This window comes from Equus caballus, chromosome 3 (genome assembly GCF_041296265.1).
Source record: "Equus caballus isolate H_3958 breed thoroughbred chromosome 3, TB-T2T, whole genome shotgun sequence".
Taxonomy (NCBI): domain Eukaryota; kingdom Metazoa; phylum Chordata; class Mammalia; order Perissodactyla; family Equidae; genus Equus; species Equus caballus.
Genome location: NC_091686.1, coordinates 92,524,589 through 92,545,034, shown reverse-complemented (window position 1 = coordinate 92,545,034; position 20,446 = coordinate 92,524,589). Strand labels below are relative to the sequence as shown.

General features: G+C 38.7%; 1 protein-coding gene across 38 annotated transcripts in view; it reads right to left on the bottom strand.

Moving 5' to 3' along the window:
• The window catches only part of APBB2 (amyloid beta precursor protein binding family B member 2), a 381,357-nt gene that overhangs the window by 192,860 nt on the left and 168,051 nt on the right, over positions 1-20,446 (bottom strand). For all 38 annotated transcript variants that reach the window (XM_070263912.1, XM_070263896.1, XM_070263903.1 and 35 more), the window contains one exon: positions 7,182-7,250. In XM_070263912.1, the coding sequence (XP_070120013.1) occupies positions 7,182-7,200 (19 nt within the window). In that variant the 5' untranslated portion in view covers positions 7,201-7,250. The remainder of the gene's footprint in view (positions 1-7,181; positions 7,251-20,446) is intronic.

The window sequence follows — 20,446 nt, the reverse complement described above, 5'->3', positions numbered from 1 at the left end:
TCATGAGTTTCTTATCCTAACAAATTCTGTCAATTTTACTTGAAAATGTTTCTCCAATGTTTCCTTTCCCACTCCTCCATGCCTGCTTTCAGGCCCTCCTCACTTATCAGTTTTCTTAGACATCTCCCAAGCGCAATGGCTCTCCCAAACTCCAGGCTGCCCAGACACATTCTGCCCTATGTCATTCTAAAAACAAACTGATCATGCAGCTCTCCTGCTGACAAACATCTACTGGCTCCCTGTTGTGCAAATTCAGCTCAGAATACAAGGCACTTCAAATTCTCCTCTGCTGGCCCCAATCTACCCTTCCAGTCACATCTCCTGTCACGGCACCTCCCCCTGCCATGTCCTCTACACTACAGCCACAATGAACTTCCCTGAGGATGCAAGCCCCTTCACCACTCTTGGCCTCTGCACATAGAGTTTGTTTGCTCTGCCCAGGAATGTCCTTCTCTCTCATCTCCCCTATCCCCACCCTATTTCCTGCCTGAAAACTCCTATAAATCCTTCAAAATCCAGCTCCTTTAGGTCTTCTCTGATTCCTGTATACAATGATGGTTGACCCCTCCTCTGTGCTAGGTATGTAACATGCTGTTCATAGCAGCACTTCTGTACTATAGTATCAATATCAATTGAGATGTTTACCTCCCTTTCTAGACTGCAAGATCCTTGAGGGCAGTGACTTTCATTCACTCTTCGTGACAGTTTTTTGAGATATAATTCACATATCATAAAGTTCACTTTTTAAGGCACAATTCAGCGGTATTTAGCAATATGTACAGAGTTGTATATCCATCACTATGATCTAATTACAGAGCATTTTTATCACCCCAAAAAGAAATCCCATAATCATTAGCAGTCACTCTCTATTGCTCCCTCCCCTAAGCTCCTAGCAACCATTAATCTACTTTCTGTCTTTATGGACTTGCCCATTCTGGATGTATCATATAAATAGATTCATACAACATGTAGTCTTTTGTGACTGGCTTCCTTCAGTTAGTGTATCTTCAAGGTTCAGGCACATTGCAGCATCTATCAGTCCTTCATTCTTTTTCATGGCCAGATCATACTCCATTGTATGGATAGACCACATTTTGTTGATCTGTTCATCAGTTAACGGACATTTGGGTTGTTTCCACTTTTTAGCTGTTATAAATAATGATGCTATGAATATTTGTGTACAAGTCTTTGTATGGACAGATGTTTTCAATTCTCTTGGGTGTATACACTGGGGTGAAATTAGTGATTATAACTCTTTTGAGAGAGAGAGATAAAACCTTTTGAGGAACTTTCAGATTGTTTTACAAAGCAGTTGTACCATTTTACATTCCCAGCAACAGTGTATGAATGTTACAATTTCTCCACATCCTTGTCAACACTTATTACGGTTTCTTTTTTATCATCGCCATCTGAGCGGATGTGAAGTGGCAATCTCATTGTGATTTTGATTTGCATTTCCCTTCTATTTTTATATTCCCAGAATTTCTAGTTCCTTTTACAAGGCCTGGCATATAAGAGTACCCAATGGAGTCATTAATCTGTTCACTCATTCATTAACTAAGTATTTATCGAGCATCTACTGATGTACCAGTTGCTCTTCTCAAGGCCAAGAACACGACAATGCACAAAAGAAGCAAAACGAGTGAGGAATGAGTAAGCAAATGCCAGTAACCCTGAGGGTTGGTCTTCAGTACAGAGGTGGTTCTGCTCCTGGATTTTTGTGGGTAGATGGGACACAAGGATTTTGCCATCATCTCCACATCTATTCATCATGCTGTTTTGAGCCTGGCTTATGAATATCCAACATCAATTCTAGAGAATCAATTCCTAATGCAGAGCTAGGTGTAAGTTCAGAGCTAAGAGTGTGACAAGAGCTAATAGTATTCTTGCTGCTACTCCCCTGCATGCACGACAGAGAAACATCTGTTACATCCTGGCATGTATGGCCTCCTTTTCCAGTAACAGCTCCACTGTTTTTCTTGGGGAATGAGCCTTTCTACACACTCATTCATTCATTTGACAGATATTTTCTGTGCACTACCGTGCAACAAATATAGTTCTAACTGCTGAGGATACAGCAGTGAACAAAATTGACAAAATAAAAATACCTACTTTCATGGAGCTTATATTCTAGGGTTTAGCCTACGTGCTTCAGGCAGACACGAATCTACCCCTTACTTCATGGGGCACATGGCCCAGGCCCAGCCACTTGGAGGACAAATCCCCAAGGCTATAGTGACTGGTTCAAGGAGTCACACGGAACCAATCCTAAGACTTTTGCCAGAATAACGAGAAGAGAAGTGCTCTTTTGTCTCTTTTTCTTGAACTAGAAGATATAAGCCTAGAGCTTCAAGGGGTCACCATGAAGAAACAACCTGTGAAAGCATGAACCTAACAAATGAGCAGGCGAAGCTCCAAGACAAAATAAAAGGGGCAAGCTCTAATGACATTGCTGGAATCCTGAAACAAGCCAGGCCTCAAACATGGTACCCCTGAACTTCTAGGGTACTGAAGCCAATAGATTTTTCTTTGTTCTTTTGCTTAAACCTCTCTAAATTGGATTTTCTCCTTTTAGCAACTAAAAGAGCCTTAGTTAACACACAGAGTAATTTTTATGAAGCCTAAACAACATTAGGTAAGCCAGGGTCCCTTTAATTTCATGAGTGACACAGCTTTCCTCAAACCCAGGGTCTCAAAGATCCCAGCACTGAGATGTAACCCCATAACTCACATGATATCTTAATACAAACCTGTGCTGGAGCTAGTAGTTAAACCTGCCCACCCCTTCGTTTTCTGAGACCTCTAGCCTTCTGTCAAAGGCAAAGTTGGTCAGTAATGACAGGAAACTCCTCTCGTCAATAATCTGCTGCACTCCCTCTGCTCCCATGACACACTTATAAACTTGGAAATTGACAAATGGGCCCAGGGTTGACGAATGGGCCCAGGGGAATCCAACGTTTGTCCCACTCTTGAATAGAATACCCATGTTCTTCATTTTTCTTTTTCTGCTACACAATTTTATTTCCACTGAGGAGTTAACAGCAAAACTTCTACCATGAGGAATGGTGCCTTTTGAACCAAATCTCAAAGTATTAAGGAAATAAAATAAACTCGGATTTTTTTTTCTTTTAGGAAGGAGAGGAAAAATAAAGCTGGTTTCCTGAAATTACTCATGAAAGTAAACTCTCCATGTGACAAAAATGATAAGAACTTTTTTTTTTTTTTAATCCAGTCAGTCCTTCTGAAGACGAAGGAACTAGCCAGGATTTTTTTTTTTTTAAGATTGGCACCTGAGCTAACAACTGTTGCCAATCTTCTTTTTTTCTCCTCCCTGAAGCCCCCCAGTACAAAGTTGTCTATTCTAGTTGTGAGTGCCTCTAGGTGTGCTGTGTGCGACGCCGCCTCAGCATGGCCTGATGAGCGGTGCCATGTTCACGGCCAGGATCTGAACCGGCAAAAGCCTGGGCCGCCAAAGCACAGCGGGTGAACTTAACCACTCGGCCATGGGGCTGGCCCCTGATAAGAACTTCTGTAAGAACAAAAGACGCAAAAATTATTAGGAGGCAGCATGGGTCACTGGGTCAGAGAGATCACAGGATTAGAACCTTGGAAGTTTCTGAAGCCAGGAGAGCAACTTCACACAGCTGATTCACAGGGCAACTTACCCAGGTTCTAAGATAAAGGGGTGATTTCAACAGCTAAGTCTTACCCACCTAAGGGTTTCCCATGCCCGACTCAACTTAATTGCCTGGGGGCTCATTCTGTTCAACATCCCAAATGGAGCTGAGGAGAGAAGAGAAATGTACCAAAGACTTTTCTTTAAGAAACTCATACATGAACAGACATTTCTCCAAAGAAGATATATGGATGGCCAATAGGCACATGAAAAGATGTTCATCATCACTGATCATCAGGGAAATGAAATCAAAACTATGCTAAGATATCACCTTATACCCATGAGAATGGCAAAAATAACTAAAACAAAAAGTGACAAATGTTGGAGAGGTTGTGGAGAAAAAGGAACCCTCATACACTGCTGGTGGGAGTGCAAACTGGTGTAGCCACTATGGAAAACAGTATGGAGATTTCTCAAAAAATTAAAAATAGAAATACCATATGACCCAGCCATCCCACTACTGGGTATCTTCCCAAAGAACTTGAAATCAGCAATTCCAAAAGTCCCATGCACCCCTATGTTCATTGCAGCATTATTTACTATAGCCAAGACATGGAAGCAACCTAAGTGCCCATCAACTGATGAATGAATAAAGAAGACATGGTGTATATATATACAATGGAATACTACTCAGCCATAAAAAAGAATAAAATAGTCCCATTCACAACAACATCGATGGACCTTGAGGGTATTATTTTAAGTGAAATAAGCCAGATAGAGAAAGATGAACTCTGTATGACTCCACTCATACGTAGAAGTTAAACATGCGGACAAAGAGAACAGATTAGTAGCTACCAGGGGAAATGGGGGGGGGGGGGTGGGCACAGAGGGTGAAGTGGTGCACCTACAACACAACTGACAAACAAGAATGTACAACTGAAATTTCACAAGGTTGTAAACTATCATAAACTCAATAAAAATTTTTTAAAAAAGAAAAGAAAAAAGAAACTCAGTCACATTGGGCAGTGAGAAGACAAAGTCAGTAAACAAACTCAAAATGGTTAAAGTAGGCAGAGGGTCTTATGAGAAGAAGGTATCAGGGATGAGGAAAGAGGTTCAGGGTAGGTTTCAGCTGAGCTGGCTCTTCAAGGGTAGGTCCACCAGTGGACAAGGATGAGAAAGGCACTCCAGATGGGGAACACCTACATTCCAACATCACTCCTGGCAGATGTGATGACTGGTTATTTACGAAACACAAATCAGATATTGTGTATTCAAACGAGAACGAAGACCTTCGAGATGTCACCTTGGGGTAGTATATCCTTATCCCAAGGATATTGTCTCTGTTCAATTTCTAAACTGTTTTCACCATTTAGAAGAGCCTCAGTGTCCTCTGCAGATGAATCTATTTTTTAAATATAGCTCTAGACTTTTATGGCCAAGTCTGATGAATATGGTCAATGATCAAGCTTCAGAATACTGATTTAGGCGAAAAAAATAGGTTGGCTATAAAGTAATGACACAGATTTTCTAGAATAACTGATAAGCTGGACCTCAAGTCAATTCCAAAAGGGAAAAAATATTAAACAATGGCAGAACCCTTGAAACAGGATAATTACTTGACTATGTCACAGCTAAGACTTACTCAGAAGGAACTCCTGATTTGAATCTTGAAGGTTCAACAGGAATTTTCCAGGCAGATAATGGTGTACATTCTAGCATGTTTGTTTGTTTGTTTAAAAAGGCTCTGGATAGTCACAGCTCCTGAGAGTTGGAAAACGGTATTGAAGGTGTGCCTTATCTGATTTATTGGTTCAGATTCTCCCTCACTAGCCGCCACTTGAATTCTCAAGCAAAAAACGGCTGGAATCAGATACTCCACTGAAATAAGAACACTGCTTTCCTTGTAAAATGTGTTACATCCTATACCAATGCATGACGGAAGTAGCTGTTATTAAAAAAACATGCTGGATAACAGTTGCATTATCTCTTAAATAAGTACGAACAAATAAAGCAATTTGAGTACCAACAGGAAGAATGAATACAATAGCATAATAAAATACGGTGACAATAGAAATTTCTAGAAATTATTTGAGTGGTTCACCTCCAATTACTAGAGGAAAACTCATCATTTTACATATTTGCCAGTCTTGTCCTTACAATGTTTCCATACTGAGTCTATCTTGCAATGTATTAAAAGATTCTAAAGGCTAAAGAATTCCTAAAAGGAATCATTCTCAGCATTTAAAATGTATTTTTTAAAAGGACATACGTATTTTCCTTGATTTTCCAAAATTAATACACCTATTCAAGTATGTATTTACAAAGGAAATCTACTCCCTGTCCCCAAATTGTCACAGTTATGATTAGATGGCCTCTAAGAACCACCTCTAGTTCCTAATTTTCCGATGTGAACTTAGGTTTATCTATTGTTTTTGGCTGATTTTTATAAAAACGGGTATTTCCTGCCACTCATATACCTCTAGTGAGCTTAGTGTTTATTTTATTATGTTTTATTTTAGTTCTCTGTTGAAATGTAACATGCAGTGCTACCTAAAGGAGAAAAGGGCTTGGAAATACTTAATGCGTTTAATTTTAGAATTTAAGACATTATTAACTGTCTATGGTTTAAATCTTCTTATTTCAAAACTCAGAATTCACGGAATGGTACGTGTCCTAACAAACCTGGAATCTACCCAGATCTATCTGCTACTTGGAGTCCTAGACTACATTTAATTCAAAATGTTATGGGGCTGGCCCCGTGGCCGAGTGGTTAAGTTCTCGTGCTCCACTGCGGGTGGCCCAGTGTTTCGTTGGTTCAAGTCCTGGGCGCGGACATGGTACTGTTCATCAAACCACGCTGAGGCAGCATCCCACATGCCACAACTAGAAGGACTCACAACGAAGAATATACAACTATGTACCAGGGGGCTTTGGGGAGGAAAATGAAAAAAATTAAATCTTTAAAAAAAAAGACAAGATGTTATGACAATTGCTTTTTCTTTGTTATATTGCTGTGAGGCTAAGAAGTAAATCCCAGACCATGTTGTGTGTAGACTAGCATCCATCACGACACAAAGAAAGGGACATACAATAAAATTAAGATGGTTTTCTTAAGGCCTGAAATTAATCAGCATTAGCTTAGAGAGAATACTGAATTAGGGAGCTCTATTCTAGACAAACCCCACAATCGCTAACTTGCTGTTTACAGATTCACCACCACCACCTTGTTTGCTCATATTTAACAGTTCACAGGCTACACTGTGCAGTGCTAGATGGCAAAATTTGACAGTTTTAGTTTCCCACTATAGTCACCCAAAATATTTTCACATTATATTAGTAGAGTCATGTAATTATTACATGAATACACTTAAGTCCAATTGATTCTTCTACTTTATTTTAAAGATTCATTTTTCTATTACATTAGTGAAGCACAAGGAAAACCAAAATCATGTTTTTTTAGCAAATAAGGTTAACATCAAAACAATTATCTATCATATATATCTTTTAAAGTTTTAATATTCAACTGTTTTTCTGCATTGAAACATATGAAAGTGTATCTGACCTGGAAGTACTTCTGACATGGATCACTGGACGTCAGCAAAGGTGCAGGAAATAGGTTATAACTTGAAATCTGAAAAGAGGGATCATTTGAGAAATTAAAACCCCAAATAACGAAATATAAAAAGAAAAAAGCATAGCATTGAACATTTTCTCAAAAGCTGTTAAAAATGTTAAATTTTGGCAGATAATGTGCAAGTTTTTGTTTATTTATAGTTGGTCATGCCACTCTTGACTGAAATTTGAATTCCTGCTTAACCACATTTCCCACAAACATTTCTTGAGATTTTTTTCCATGCCAGACTTACGTTATCCAATTATCTATTTATCTGTTTTCGTGTCTCAAGTTTCCAATGCTTTTTCTCATTAAAAACACATAATTCAGAAAGCAATAAGGAAAAATCTGGTACATTTCACCACATAAAAATTTAAACCTTCTGTTTAGGAAAAGAAAGGCTAAGAACAAAGTAAAGACAAAAAACAAACAAAAATTAACACCACAGATGACATAAAAGGACTAATTTCCCATATATAGTAAGAGCTCCTTGAAATTATTAAGAAAAATATGAACAAGCCTGTAGGAAAATGAGCAAAGGACAAGAACAAGTCCCAAGAGAAATACAAATGTCCAATAAACATATAAATAAGTAACCTCACTCAAAACTAAAGAAAATGCAAACTTAAGTAACAACGACTTGCTGATTTGTCTATATCAGACTGCAAAAATTAACAGGCTTGATAATACATAATCTAAAGCAAGAACAATGGAAATAGAAATTCTCAACCCTTGCCGGTGGGAGTAAAAATGGCAAAACTCTTTGAAGGGCCATTAAGAAATATCTGAGGTGGGGCCGGCCCCGAAGCTGAGTGCTTAAATTCACACGCACCGCTTCAGCAGCCCAGAGTTTCGCTGGTTCGGATCCTGGGTGCGGACATGGCACCGCTCATCAAGCCATGCTGAGGCAGCATCCTACATGCCACAACTAGAAGGACCCACAACTAAGAATATACAACTAGGTACCAGGGGGCTTTGGGGAGAAAAAGGAAAAATTTTTTTAAATCTTAAAAAAAGAATCTGAGCAAATTTAAAATGCATGGACCTCATTGCTCAGCAATTCCATCTCTAAGAATTTACTTTACAGATAATCTTACCTGGACTCTATTGTTCTAAAAGCGAAAGATTACTAACAACCTAACTGTCCTTCAATGGACAGCTGGTTCATTAAATTATGATACATACATACATAGAGCAGAGTACCATGTCACCATTTGAAAAAATGAAGTGGACCTACATGAGCTGATATGAAAAGGGCTTTAAGAGGGGCTGGCCCCATGGCCGAGTGGTTAAGTTCGCGCGCTCCGTTGCAGGCGGCCCAGTGTTTCGTTGGTTCGAATCCTGGGCGCGGACATGGCACTGCTCATCAAACCACGCTGAGGCGGTGTCCCACATACCACAACCAGAAGGACCCACAACGAAGAATATACAGCTATGTACCGGGGGGGCTTTGGGGAGAAAAAGGAAAAAATAAAATCTTTAAAAAAAAAGAAAAGGGCTTTAAGATATATCACTAAAGGGGGCCAGACCTGTGGCCAAGTGGTTAAGTTCACGTGCTCCACTTTGGCGGCCCAGGGTTTCATCTGTTCAGATCCTGGGCACGGACATGGCACCACTCATCAGGCCATGTTGAAGCAGCATCCCACACGCCCTAACTAGAAGGACTCACAACTAAAATATACAACTATGTACTGGGCGGATTTGGGCAGAAAAAGCAAAACAAAAAAAATCTTTAAAAAAAGAAAAGAGGGTCTGGCCCCATGGCTCAGTGGTTAAGGTTCGCGCACTCTGCTGCAGGCGGCCCAGTGTTTCGTTGGTTTGAATCCTGGGCGCGGACATGGCACTGCTCATCAAACCACGCTGAGGCAGCGTCCCACATGCCACAACTAGAAGGATCCACAACGAAGAATATACAACTATGTACCGGGGGGCTTTGGGGAGAAAAAGAAAAATAAAAAAAAATAAAATCTCTTAAAAAAGAAAAGATGTATCACTAAAAGGTGAGTAATATGCATAGCACAGCATGATCAAATTTGAGCAAACTTTTAAAAAACACATACAAATATACATGCATTTACGTATTCATACACACACATATTTGCATTTACAAAGAAAATTTCTTAAAGGAATAATAAAGAACTGGATACAGTGGTAAACTGCCAATTTACCAAATTAGATACATAATAAGGAAAACTGAAAACAGACCTTGTTTCTAATGAGCTACTATCGGGAATGTCACTTAGAATGATAATCTATTACATTAATTCAAATGCAGATACTGCATGATTCCATTTATACAAAGTACAAAAACAGGAAAAACTTATCCATGTCAGGATAGTGGTTCACCCTGGAGGGCAGGAAGTGGGGAAAAAGGAGGAGGGAAACCTCTGGGGTGTTGTGATGGTAACGTACTGTTTCTCGATCTGGATGTGAAAATCCATCACGCTGCCCCCTTACGTGCACATTTCTCTATGCTTATTAAACTTCAAGAAAATGTTATGAGAAAAAGTCAAGTGCTAAGAGATTTTGTAAAGCCTTATTCAAATTGAGAAACTTTGTATTTGCAAAGACAAAATTTTAATCTAACCTTTCCAAATGTGTAACCTTTAATAGGCATTACTCCCCACCTTATGATTCAGTTAATGACCTGACAACCTGCTCTACTGGCCCACAATACATTGTTAATTATATTTTCACCTATTGTGGGTAAGGCTCATTACCCTGGTATAATTAAAAGGGTGGGTTTATTTTAAACTGTCCTGAAACAGCAAGGTCTGCTTCATCTATGCACCTTTGCTTTTGCCCTATACCCTTCTCAGCTCCTTAAAAGTATTTTGCAATTCAGTTTCCCTTTTTTCAGTTTTTGTCTCCAGTGCACCATAAGCTACAGGAAAGACAGAGGTGAGGTAATAGATATTTCAAGAAAATAAACACCAATAAAGCAGCAAGAAAGCTAAAAAAAGGCATATTTACAAGAGCATTTTGAAAAGGCTTGAACGAAAACTAAAAACCTGCATACTTTTTAGTGTGCATAATCCTTAAAACAAAATATTCCTGTTTCCCCAACATGAAACAAGCTCCAATTTCCATAAAGTTAAGAATTGGACATTCTGCTAATCACTTTATATTTTAAATGGTTCTGTGCTATTATCATCTGACCAATATTTATCCCATACCTGTCACGTGCCACGCATTATGCTAGAAGCAGTGGATACTGTCATGAACAAAAACACATTCCTCCTCTCATGGGACTTACAGCCTAGTCAGGGAGGTGGCTATTAATCACAAAATTACCCAAGTCAGTACATAAGTATATGTGTTCTGGAGGGAGAGAACTCAGTTCCATGAGACATGTAATGAAGGAACATATGCCAGAGTGGCGAGTCAGGAAACACTTCCCCGAGAAAGTAAAGTTTAAGTCGCAGTTTGAGGACTAAATAGGATTTAGTAGGTAAACACTTATTAAACACCTACTATGTGCAAGCCACTCCCCAGCCCTGGGATGAGGAGTAAATATGCAGTGCTATTTTTCCCTAGGCACTTCTATCCTTGATGAATAAATCTAATCTAGTAGAACAATTTCTGAGGACTTCATGGCATGGATTAATTCTACAATTCAACAATAACCTGAAAAATGCAAAAGCATTTATGTACAGTTTTAAGAATAACTGATAGCTGGACTGTCCAACATGGCAGCCAGCAGGAGCAACACGAAGCTACTGAAGACTTGAGAGATGACTAGTGCAACTGAGGAACTGAATTTTTAATTCTATTTAATTACAATTAATTTAAATAAAACTTTATAAACTGATACTTGACTCTTTTTGGGAAATACGTAAGTAAGTTTGGAACTTTTGGGGTAAATGAATCTACTTTTTCAACTATATTTTTTTTTTTTTGAGGAAGATTAGCCCTGAGCTAACTGCTGGCAATCCTTCTCTTTTTGCTGAGGAAGACTGGCCCTGAGCTAACATCGTGCCCATCTTCCTCTACTTTATATGTGGGACGCCTAACACAGCATGGCTTTTGCCAAGCGGTGCCATGTCCGCACCCGGGATCTGAACCTGTGAACCCCAGGCCGCTGAAGCAGAACGTACACACTTAACTGCTGCGCCACCGGGCCGGCACCTCAACTATAAATCTTATGAAATCTAAATACAGATCAAGCATTTCCAATGAAATTCTGTATCTGAGTTGAGTGCTGTAAGTACAAAACACACTGATTTTGGAGACTTAGCATGAAAAAAAGTAAAACATCTCCTTAAAAATTTTTAAATATTGAATACATGTTGAAATGATATTTTAAATATATTGAGTTAAATAAAACGTATTGTTAAAATTAATTTCACCCGTTTCTTTTTATTTTTTGAATGTGGGTCCTAGAAAATTTCCAATCACATATATGGCTTGGATTATATTTCTATTGGAGAAGCACTGATCTAGGGAATGCAGACAGATTCTAAAACTTTACCCCAATCAAAATACTATCTACCTTTCCCATAAAAGCAAAGAGAGGCAGAAATGCTACCTCAGCTGCAAAGCTAGAAAAGGGTTGGCAGAATTCAGAGAAGTGTCTTTGTTTCCATAAAAATCACATACTGAGTTCAAAGACGCCCGAGACTCAGAGTAGGCCACAACAAGCGCCACGTTAAGAATACAGTCGTGATTTTAAAACAAAGCATAAAGTGACCTAAGCAAGACAATCTGGCAACAACCGTTTCCCTTCCAGCAGCGTTTTCACCCGTCCCATTAACGAAAACCCATAATGCTGACGTGCCTTGTGATAATGCTATTGGAGCTCAATAAATGTCCGAGAGGACCACAGAGGAGAGGATGCAAGCAGAAAGCACGAAAGCACTATTACACAAATAAAGAAGTGAATAAACAAACAAAATGCCCACTTTGTGTTTTAGTTCAGTATAAGACACTATGTACTTTTAAATGATGCCAAAGAGAGATGAAAGATACAAACAAAAACCAGACAAAAAATTTCACTTTACCTGTCTTCCCCAAATACAGCCAACAAAGTCTGACAAATTCTTCTTCTCAATTTACTCTGCTCCTGGTCCCGTCCACTCCCTCTTTAGACCTTAAATACTTTACACAGGTCCACAGCCCCTGTCTCGGCCTCCAGTCTAATCCCTCCCATCACCTCCTCGCACATCTATCCCAGCACCACAACGCCAGACAAACATGCTCCGTTCAAAATTACGCCCCATCCAAAAACGTCCAGAACTAAGTCCTTTCAGCCATGGACAATCTAATACCCAACTGATGCTAGAACCTCTCATTTACTCAAATCTTTCATTACTCTCAAGTAGCTACCTTCCCGGAAACTCTAACCTATGCAATCCTATCAGACACAACACTCCTTGCTATAACAAATATTTTATATTATTTCCTTTATATTCTTGAAATGAAATTCATAGATAATATAACGTATCTACACATAAATTCCAGACAAGGAGAAATAATAGGAGGGACATAGTTCAATAAGCAAATTCTTGGGCCTGAAGACACTAGCAGTCACAATGAAGAGCCATCAGATGCTTGCATCTAGGGGTGGAATCACTGTGAGTAACCAGAGTTATAAATGCAAACTGACAGAGGCGTGTGTTGTGCTGCCAACCTAGATATCATGATTTGCACTGCGGTCAATAACATCAATTTCAAAATGCTGAACAACTCTAAGAAACTTCCGAAAAATATTAAATACACTTAGCTTTCAATTTTAAGAAGTTTCCACTTCCAGAATGTATAGTGTATTTTAAAGCCATAAAAAATATCTTATGTTTAGAACTTCTAGGCTCAGATCATTATAAACATGTTATTCCCTGACATGAATATTTCACAGAGTATTTGCAAGCTTTGCAGAGTAAGACGTTGTTATACAGGAATGTTTTGGGTGCTGCAAGACATTTATCATCCCTGATCTCCATACCCAAAACGCAAATAGTCGGCCCCATTCTACACCCTTAAGGGGTGCTCTGGCCACGTACAGGCCCGCAAACTTTGAAAATTATGCTCTCAGTCCAGACTTATCTCCTCCTCTCCTTCTTCTTTTTTTTTTAAGTATGCTCTTTGGTGAGGAAGATTGGCCCTGAGCTAACATCTGTTGCCAATCTTCCTCCTTTTTTTTTCCTCCCCAGAGCCCCAGTACACAGTTGTATATCCTAGTTGTAAGTCATTCTAGTTCTTCTGTGTGGGATGCCACCACAGCATGGCTTGATGAGTGGTGTGTAGGTCCATGCCCAGGATCCAAACCTGTGAACCCAGGGCCGCCAAAGTGGAGAACACCAACTTAACCACTCAGCTGCCATGGGGCCAGCCCCTCCTCCTCCTCTTAACTCATTTCACACTTAAGTCCTATATGATCTTGAGCCAATATTTAATGTCTGTAAACGTGTCTTACTCAACTGCACACTGTGGCTACCATCAATCTGACAGTTACCATGAGGATCGAATGAGATATGATAGGTTGCTTGCTTGCTTTGCTTAGTGCCTGGAAGATATTAAACATTCAGTAAATGCTAACTGCTATTACTATTACCTACTACTAACTGCTTTTTTTTTTTTTTTACACATATCACCTGTTTTCTCAAATAGGTTATAAGCTTTCTGAAGAAACGTAAAGTGTTTTGGAGATCTTTGTACATCCACCATAAGTACTCAACAAACTTTGGTGGTCCACATCCTTCTATCGTCTCTCCTTGATATCATGCCCACTTCTGAAAATGTTCACAAATAACAGCCTGAGTCCAAGAATGGAGCTAAGAACTGCAATTAGAATGGAAACTTTCTTTCTGCCATTACTGAAATCATTACTGTAACCTGCCCAGCACAGGAAGGGCTGTCAAAAAACTGTCAGTTTACACTTGTTCTTGAAAATCTACAGCATTATGTTGGTTGATAAAGACTTTTAAAGTAGATGTTGCATTTCAGGATTACCCCTAGCTCCAAATACATGCAGATTCAATCTTAGTTTAAGACTTTAAACATTTTCCCCTGAAGAACTTAATCTATGCTTCCAAATCTATAAAATGGAGCAGTTGCATCAGCCGACGACAGTTCCTCCCACTACCAACACTACATAACATTTATTAAGCACTTATTATCTCCCAGGCATCATGCTAAGTGGGTACTTTATAGCCCAAGGTCCTGTGGGAGGTGAGAGACTGAGCTGGTATAAGGACCCAGATCTGTCCGCCTCCAAAGACTAGACTCATGAGCACTACGTCATATTTCTCAGGATTCTTTCTCTTAAAGTTGACTCAAATCACCTGAATTACTTAACTCTGCAAGACAATTCTTGCCACATTACCAATTAGCACTATTATTGTTCTGAAACTTATGTCCAACATCCTGATAGGTCAACTAAACACAAAGGCTCTCAACTCCTGGCAAACAAAACCTGAGTCTTATTCCTTATAGCTCAAGAGAACAAAATAGAGCATAATTGAACAAGTGCACGAAATTGTAACTCACTCTAGGGTTGGGTTCTAAAGTCAGAAAATAAAGCAAAACTCAACAGCAAACTTACTTTAAAAAATCCTTCAAATTGCCCATTTAGAACAATACACACAGCTTCCGTTAAACGACTAAAGCGTGTATGATTTTATGATGCACCCAAAACAAAGAATACTTAGTAAGTACATGTGTATGCAAACTTTTACTTCGGTAGTTTTCATTTCCACAGAGAAGAGAGGAGAGGCATGGCATATAACACTGCATTCTACAGGAATAAACTTGATTTTTAAAAATGTTCTTGAGATATTAACCATTACTAGTAACGATTTCTTGCCATCCATATACCTGGATGCTGCACATCTGCTGTTCAGAATCACGGTTCTGGAAGAGCCTAAATTTAACCCTTGTACAACTTAAACAAAAAGTTGCAGCAATAAAGGTTCAGGGACTGATCCTCTCTCTAATATCTGTATCTTAAGCAAAAATACTTAAGGAGGTTGATTTGTGATTCTAGTTCTTTATTCCATGTTCTCAAGGCCAGATGTCAAAACCAATTCCAAGAACACTATCAAACAAAGAAAAATATGCACAGACAGGGAAAACCCTGTTTCCTGAAATGTTTCCCAGGGGAAAACACCAACTGGAAAAGAAATATTTTCAAGACAGAACAATAAATGTAGATTTTCCACTGAAGAGTTATCTTTATAACTCTTGACAAGGAATTTGTTTTATTGAGGTATATTCGACAAGAAATTTTTTAAATGAAGCAAAAGCTTTGTGCTCCCCCACAAATATATTTGAGCCCCATTTATCATATTTCAAAGGCATAACGTCTGCAGTTCAGAAATAACAGCAATGTTTAACACTTCTAAAAACTGCCAATTTAAGATATGTGGCTGGATGGCTGTGGAGGACGGATTGCATTAATGGCCTCAATCAACCACCTCTCTGTATCTTTACCCTCTGCTTTGTCACTGGGCAGTCCCTTCCCACTGACTCTGCTTTGTGACTTGCTTTGGTCAATAGAAGGTTAGCAAATGAGATGACAGAGAAGCTCAAAAAGCATGGGTCCATTTTCAGTCCCCCGAAAAACAGACACTCTGTGCTACTGCCACAAGAACACACTCAGACTGGCCTGTTGGAAGGATATTGGGGACCTGGGTAGGAGAGCTGAGTCCTCTTGGCCAAGGCCATTTCAGACCAGCCTAAACCAGCTGACCGTCAAACACGCAGGAGAGTGCTGCGCAGATCTGCACCCTATACACGCAGCTGACTGCAGGCACCTCCGTGAACCCAGCAGACTCCAAGAACCACTCAGCCAGCCTGTAGATACTAATGGCTACTGTTTAAAAGCCACTGAATTTTGGGGTGGATCATTATCAGCATTATGTGGCAATACATAAATGATACACTAATTATACCCACAAAAACCAAAATAAGAGCCGTTGGGATTAAACCTGAATTGATCCAGGGGAGGTAAGATGCTATGTGAGGATCCTGCTGTGGGGAATCAGGTTCTTCCTCGGAGATTTACGCCCTCCGTAGGTTGCACAGGGCCGTCTTGATCAATATAGGCTGCATCTTTGGTCTTACTCTTGTTCACTCACAACACATAACCATTTATGCTTTGCACATTACAATACTCTGTGACAGCAAATTTTAGGAATTTGTCACAAGGACATATAAGCAGCATTATTTCTATTAGGAACAAAATCAGGAACGAGTTGAGTGTCCAGCAACAGGAAACTGATTAAACAAAGTATCACAGCTACACAATGGAATACTATGTATTATTTAAAAGTGAGGATGTTTCTTTATTTAGTTACATAGAAAGATCTCTACCAAATATTATTGAATGAAAAAACTATTTATAAAACAGTATGGGGGCTGGCCCTATGACCAAGTGGTTAGGTTAGCACGCTCCACTTCAGTGGCCCAGGTTCACCAGTTTGGATCCTGGGCACAGACATAGCACCACCACTCATCAGGTCATGCTGAGGCGGCATCCCACATAGCACAACCAGAAGGACCTACAACTAGTATATACAACCATGTGCTGGGGGGCTTTGGGGAGAAGAAGAAAGAAAAAAAGAAAAAGAAGATTGGCAATAGATGTTAGCCCAGATGCTAATCCTTAAGCAAACAAACTATCTTGAACTCACAGTAATCATTTCCTTGCATTCTTTATGATTTCATTACCCAAGTGTACAACCCTGGTCAATATAGTTAATTCTTATCCATTTAAAAAATTTTGACATGTCTTTTAAGTTACATTTAATCTATGTCCCCCTTCATCCTTGTCTTTACCTTATAATTTATTCTTTAAAGAATCTGGGCCTTTTGAGCTACAGAGTTTCCACGGTACAGATTTTGCTGACTGCATATTCATGATACACGTGAACACATTCCTCCATCCTCTGAATTTCCTGCAAATTGGCAGCTAGATTCAGAGGCTTGGAAAAATTAAGATTCAATCCATTTGGTCATATGATCTTTCATCAGGAAGCACATGATATCCAATTTACACTGGTTTCTAATGTTAGCAGCCACTGTCACTCAATGCCTGGATCCATTAAGTCAACAGGGGTTGCAAAATGTGATATTCTAATTCTCTCATTTCGTTTTCATTTACTGGGTGGAAAAATTTTAGGAGATGCTTCCCCCCTCATCACTACTTGGTTATCCAGTAGTCAGTTCATGTAAGAAAGGCAGGATAAAGACTTGATTCTTTCCTGACTACTTTCAAGATAATGAATCAGGGGGCCAGCCCCGTGGCTGAGTGGTTAACTTCGCAAGCTCTGCTTCCACAGCCTGGGGTTCACTGGTTCAGATCCTGGCCGCAGACATACCCACCGCTCATTAAGCCATGCCGTGGTGGCATCCCACATAGAGGAACTAGAATGACTTACAACTTAGATATACAACTATGTACTGGGGCTTTGGGGAGAAAAAGAAAAAATAGGAAGATTGGCAACAGATGTTAGCTCAGGGCCAATCTTCCAATAAATAAATAAATAAACCTTTGTTGTTAAAAAGAAAGAAAGATAATGAATTGGCATTCCATTAACCTCAGATGGTAACCAATAATTTTTTTTCATATCATCAGACCTCATGATTTTAAACATGTTTGCAATTCTTATTTTTGAAGCTCAAATTGTCCCATTTTTGGCCAGTAGGAGCCTCTTCAAGTTGGCTCCTAAGTCCTTTTGACATGGTCCTAATAATCTTTGTTAGCTTCCTTGCTATCTATTATCTTGAGATGCTCCAGGCTCATCTTATAACTCTCCAGTTATTTTTGTTGTCTAAAGCTCACTCTACAGGAGATTCCTCAGGAAGAGCGCACAGCAACAGTATGTCCTCCCCTGATTTCTTGCATGCTAATAATAGTTGGTGTTCTTTACATTTGAAGGTCAATTTTACCAGATATAACAAGTAGAGCCTCACATTTTCTTTTCTTTGAGTATCTTAAACATGTTATTCCATTTTCTTCTAGCATAAGGAGTGTTTATCAAAAAGTCTGAGAACAATCTAATTCTCTTGTTACTGTTTTTCTCCTCTTATTTAGGTGCCCAAAGAACTTGCTTTCTTCTATTTTTTTCAATTCAGTAATTTTACTAGACTATCTTGGCATTGGGTGTTCTAGGTTGATATTCCAAAATATATGATTTGCCCTTTAAAAACATAGTTTCAACTCTGTATGATTCCACTCATATGTGGAAGATAAACACATGGACAAAGAGAATAGATTAGTGGTTACCAGTGGGAAGCGGGGTAGGGGGTGGGCACAAAGGGTGAAGGGGTGCACCTATAAGATGACCGACAAATAATAACATACAACTCAAATTTCACAAGGTTGTAAACTATCATAACATCAATAAAAATTTAAAAATAAAAAAATTTTTTAAATGTAGTTTCAAATCTTTTTTTCAGGAAAATTTTCCTAAAATACAGGATTTGCATTGATCCCTTGCTTTGGTTTTCTTTTCCTATTATACTATGTTGGATCTTCTTTGCCTATCTTCAATATTTCCCAAATTTTCTTTCTTTTCCCAAATTTTATCTCTTTCTTCATTTCCTTTTGATTTTTAACCTTTCCCTCCTTTTCACCCTCTATTTCTCTTAGGGCAATATTTGTGGTGTTTATTTGATTTTGTGTTCCATCTAACTTAGAAGTTATTCCTAAAATGATTTTTTTAAATTTCTAATTCTTTTCTGAGTCCTGTCATTTTGTCTGAGATTTTTCTAATTCAGATCTAAGCTATTCTTTCATGTCTGTATAACTTTTTAATACCCTCTTCTACCTTTTTAAAGTAGTATATTATAGCCTTAATTTTTTTAAACATATTTTTGGCATGTTTTCATTGTCTGTAAGGATACCACTCTGTTACATTTTTTTAATAGTTTGTATGGGATTTAATCTTGCTAGTGTTCTGTATTTACATGAAATTTTACAAAGAACACTAACAAGATTAAATCCCATATAAACTTACTATTAAAAAAATTATAAGGAACTGAGTGATATCCCCACAAACAATGAAAACATGCCAAAAAGACATGTTAACAAATTTTTTTAGCTATAATATACTATTTCAAAAGAAGGTAAAAGAGATTATTTTAAAAAATTATACAAGACATGAAAGAACAGCATACATCTAAATTAGAAAATATAGATATAATTTATATAATCTATTTAATGTCTTTCTCTGGCCTATCTGGAAAGCCTCAGGAGGGCAAGGGCTATGTCTGCTTCATTCATCAATATATTCCTAGTGCCTGGCACATGGCAGATGTTCAATAAATAGTCCCTAAAGAAATGAATGGAAAGTTCATCAGAATGTTAACAGCAGTAATCTCTGGATGGCAGGATTTAGAAAAATGTCTTCCAATGTTTTGTATATTGCTGATTTGCGTAAATTTTTTTAGTAATATGTATAAAGCATTTTCATAGAGCAAAAGAGTTATTTTCAGTCTGAAAGAAATAAAGCTTATACATGAAGCTACATACCATATATCTTTAAAAATAAAGAAAGAAGGAAATAGCACTCCACCCCTCCCCCCCCCACGCCCCAATTGCATATGTCCTCTATTCACAAATGAAGGCTCAGGGTAAAAGGTGATAAGGCCAAGTTTTACTAAGGGAGACTAGGTTTAGAGTTTGTGAAAAGGATGACAGCGACCACCCATCTGCTTTCCATGCTATATTTGACAGATTTCATTCTGTAGCTCAGAAAACATGCTAATAGGACTTCTCGGGATAAGAGGAAGGATTATAAAAAGCAAAGAACCCTGTTGTGATAGTTTGGCATTAAATGGAAAATGGCTCGCAGTGCCTGCAATTCATGGAACAAAGATAACATCTTTTCCTAAAATCTACACTTCAAGACATCTCGAATATACATCTGAGAAATGCCGATGGTCGTGAGGCAAAAGCACCAAACAGAACAATCCCAACAAGATGAGACGAAGCCTTAATTTGCTTAACTGGGCCCTCATATACCTATTAGAGAAAACATACGAGATCAACTGCCTCATAAAGCAGATGGTCTTCTCCGCTTCAGGTTTTTTTTTTTTTTTTAACAAGATAATTAAAGGAAACGAAAGAGCAGGATCTTGTTAAATTGGCCAAGGAAAATGATTCCATCTGAAGCAGAATGTATGAGTTTTTGAAGAAAGGATTTCGAGTTTCCCCATAGAGCTGACACAGGTCATTTGGTAATGCCTACATCAGGAAGGAAAGCCATTGCAAA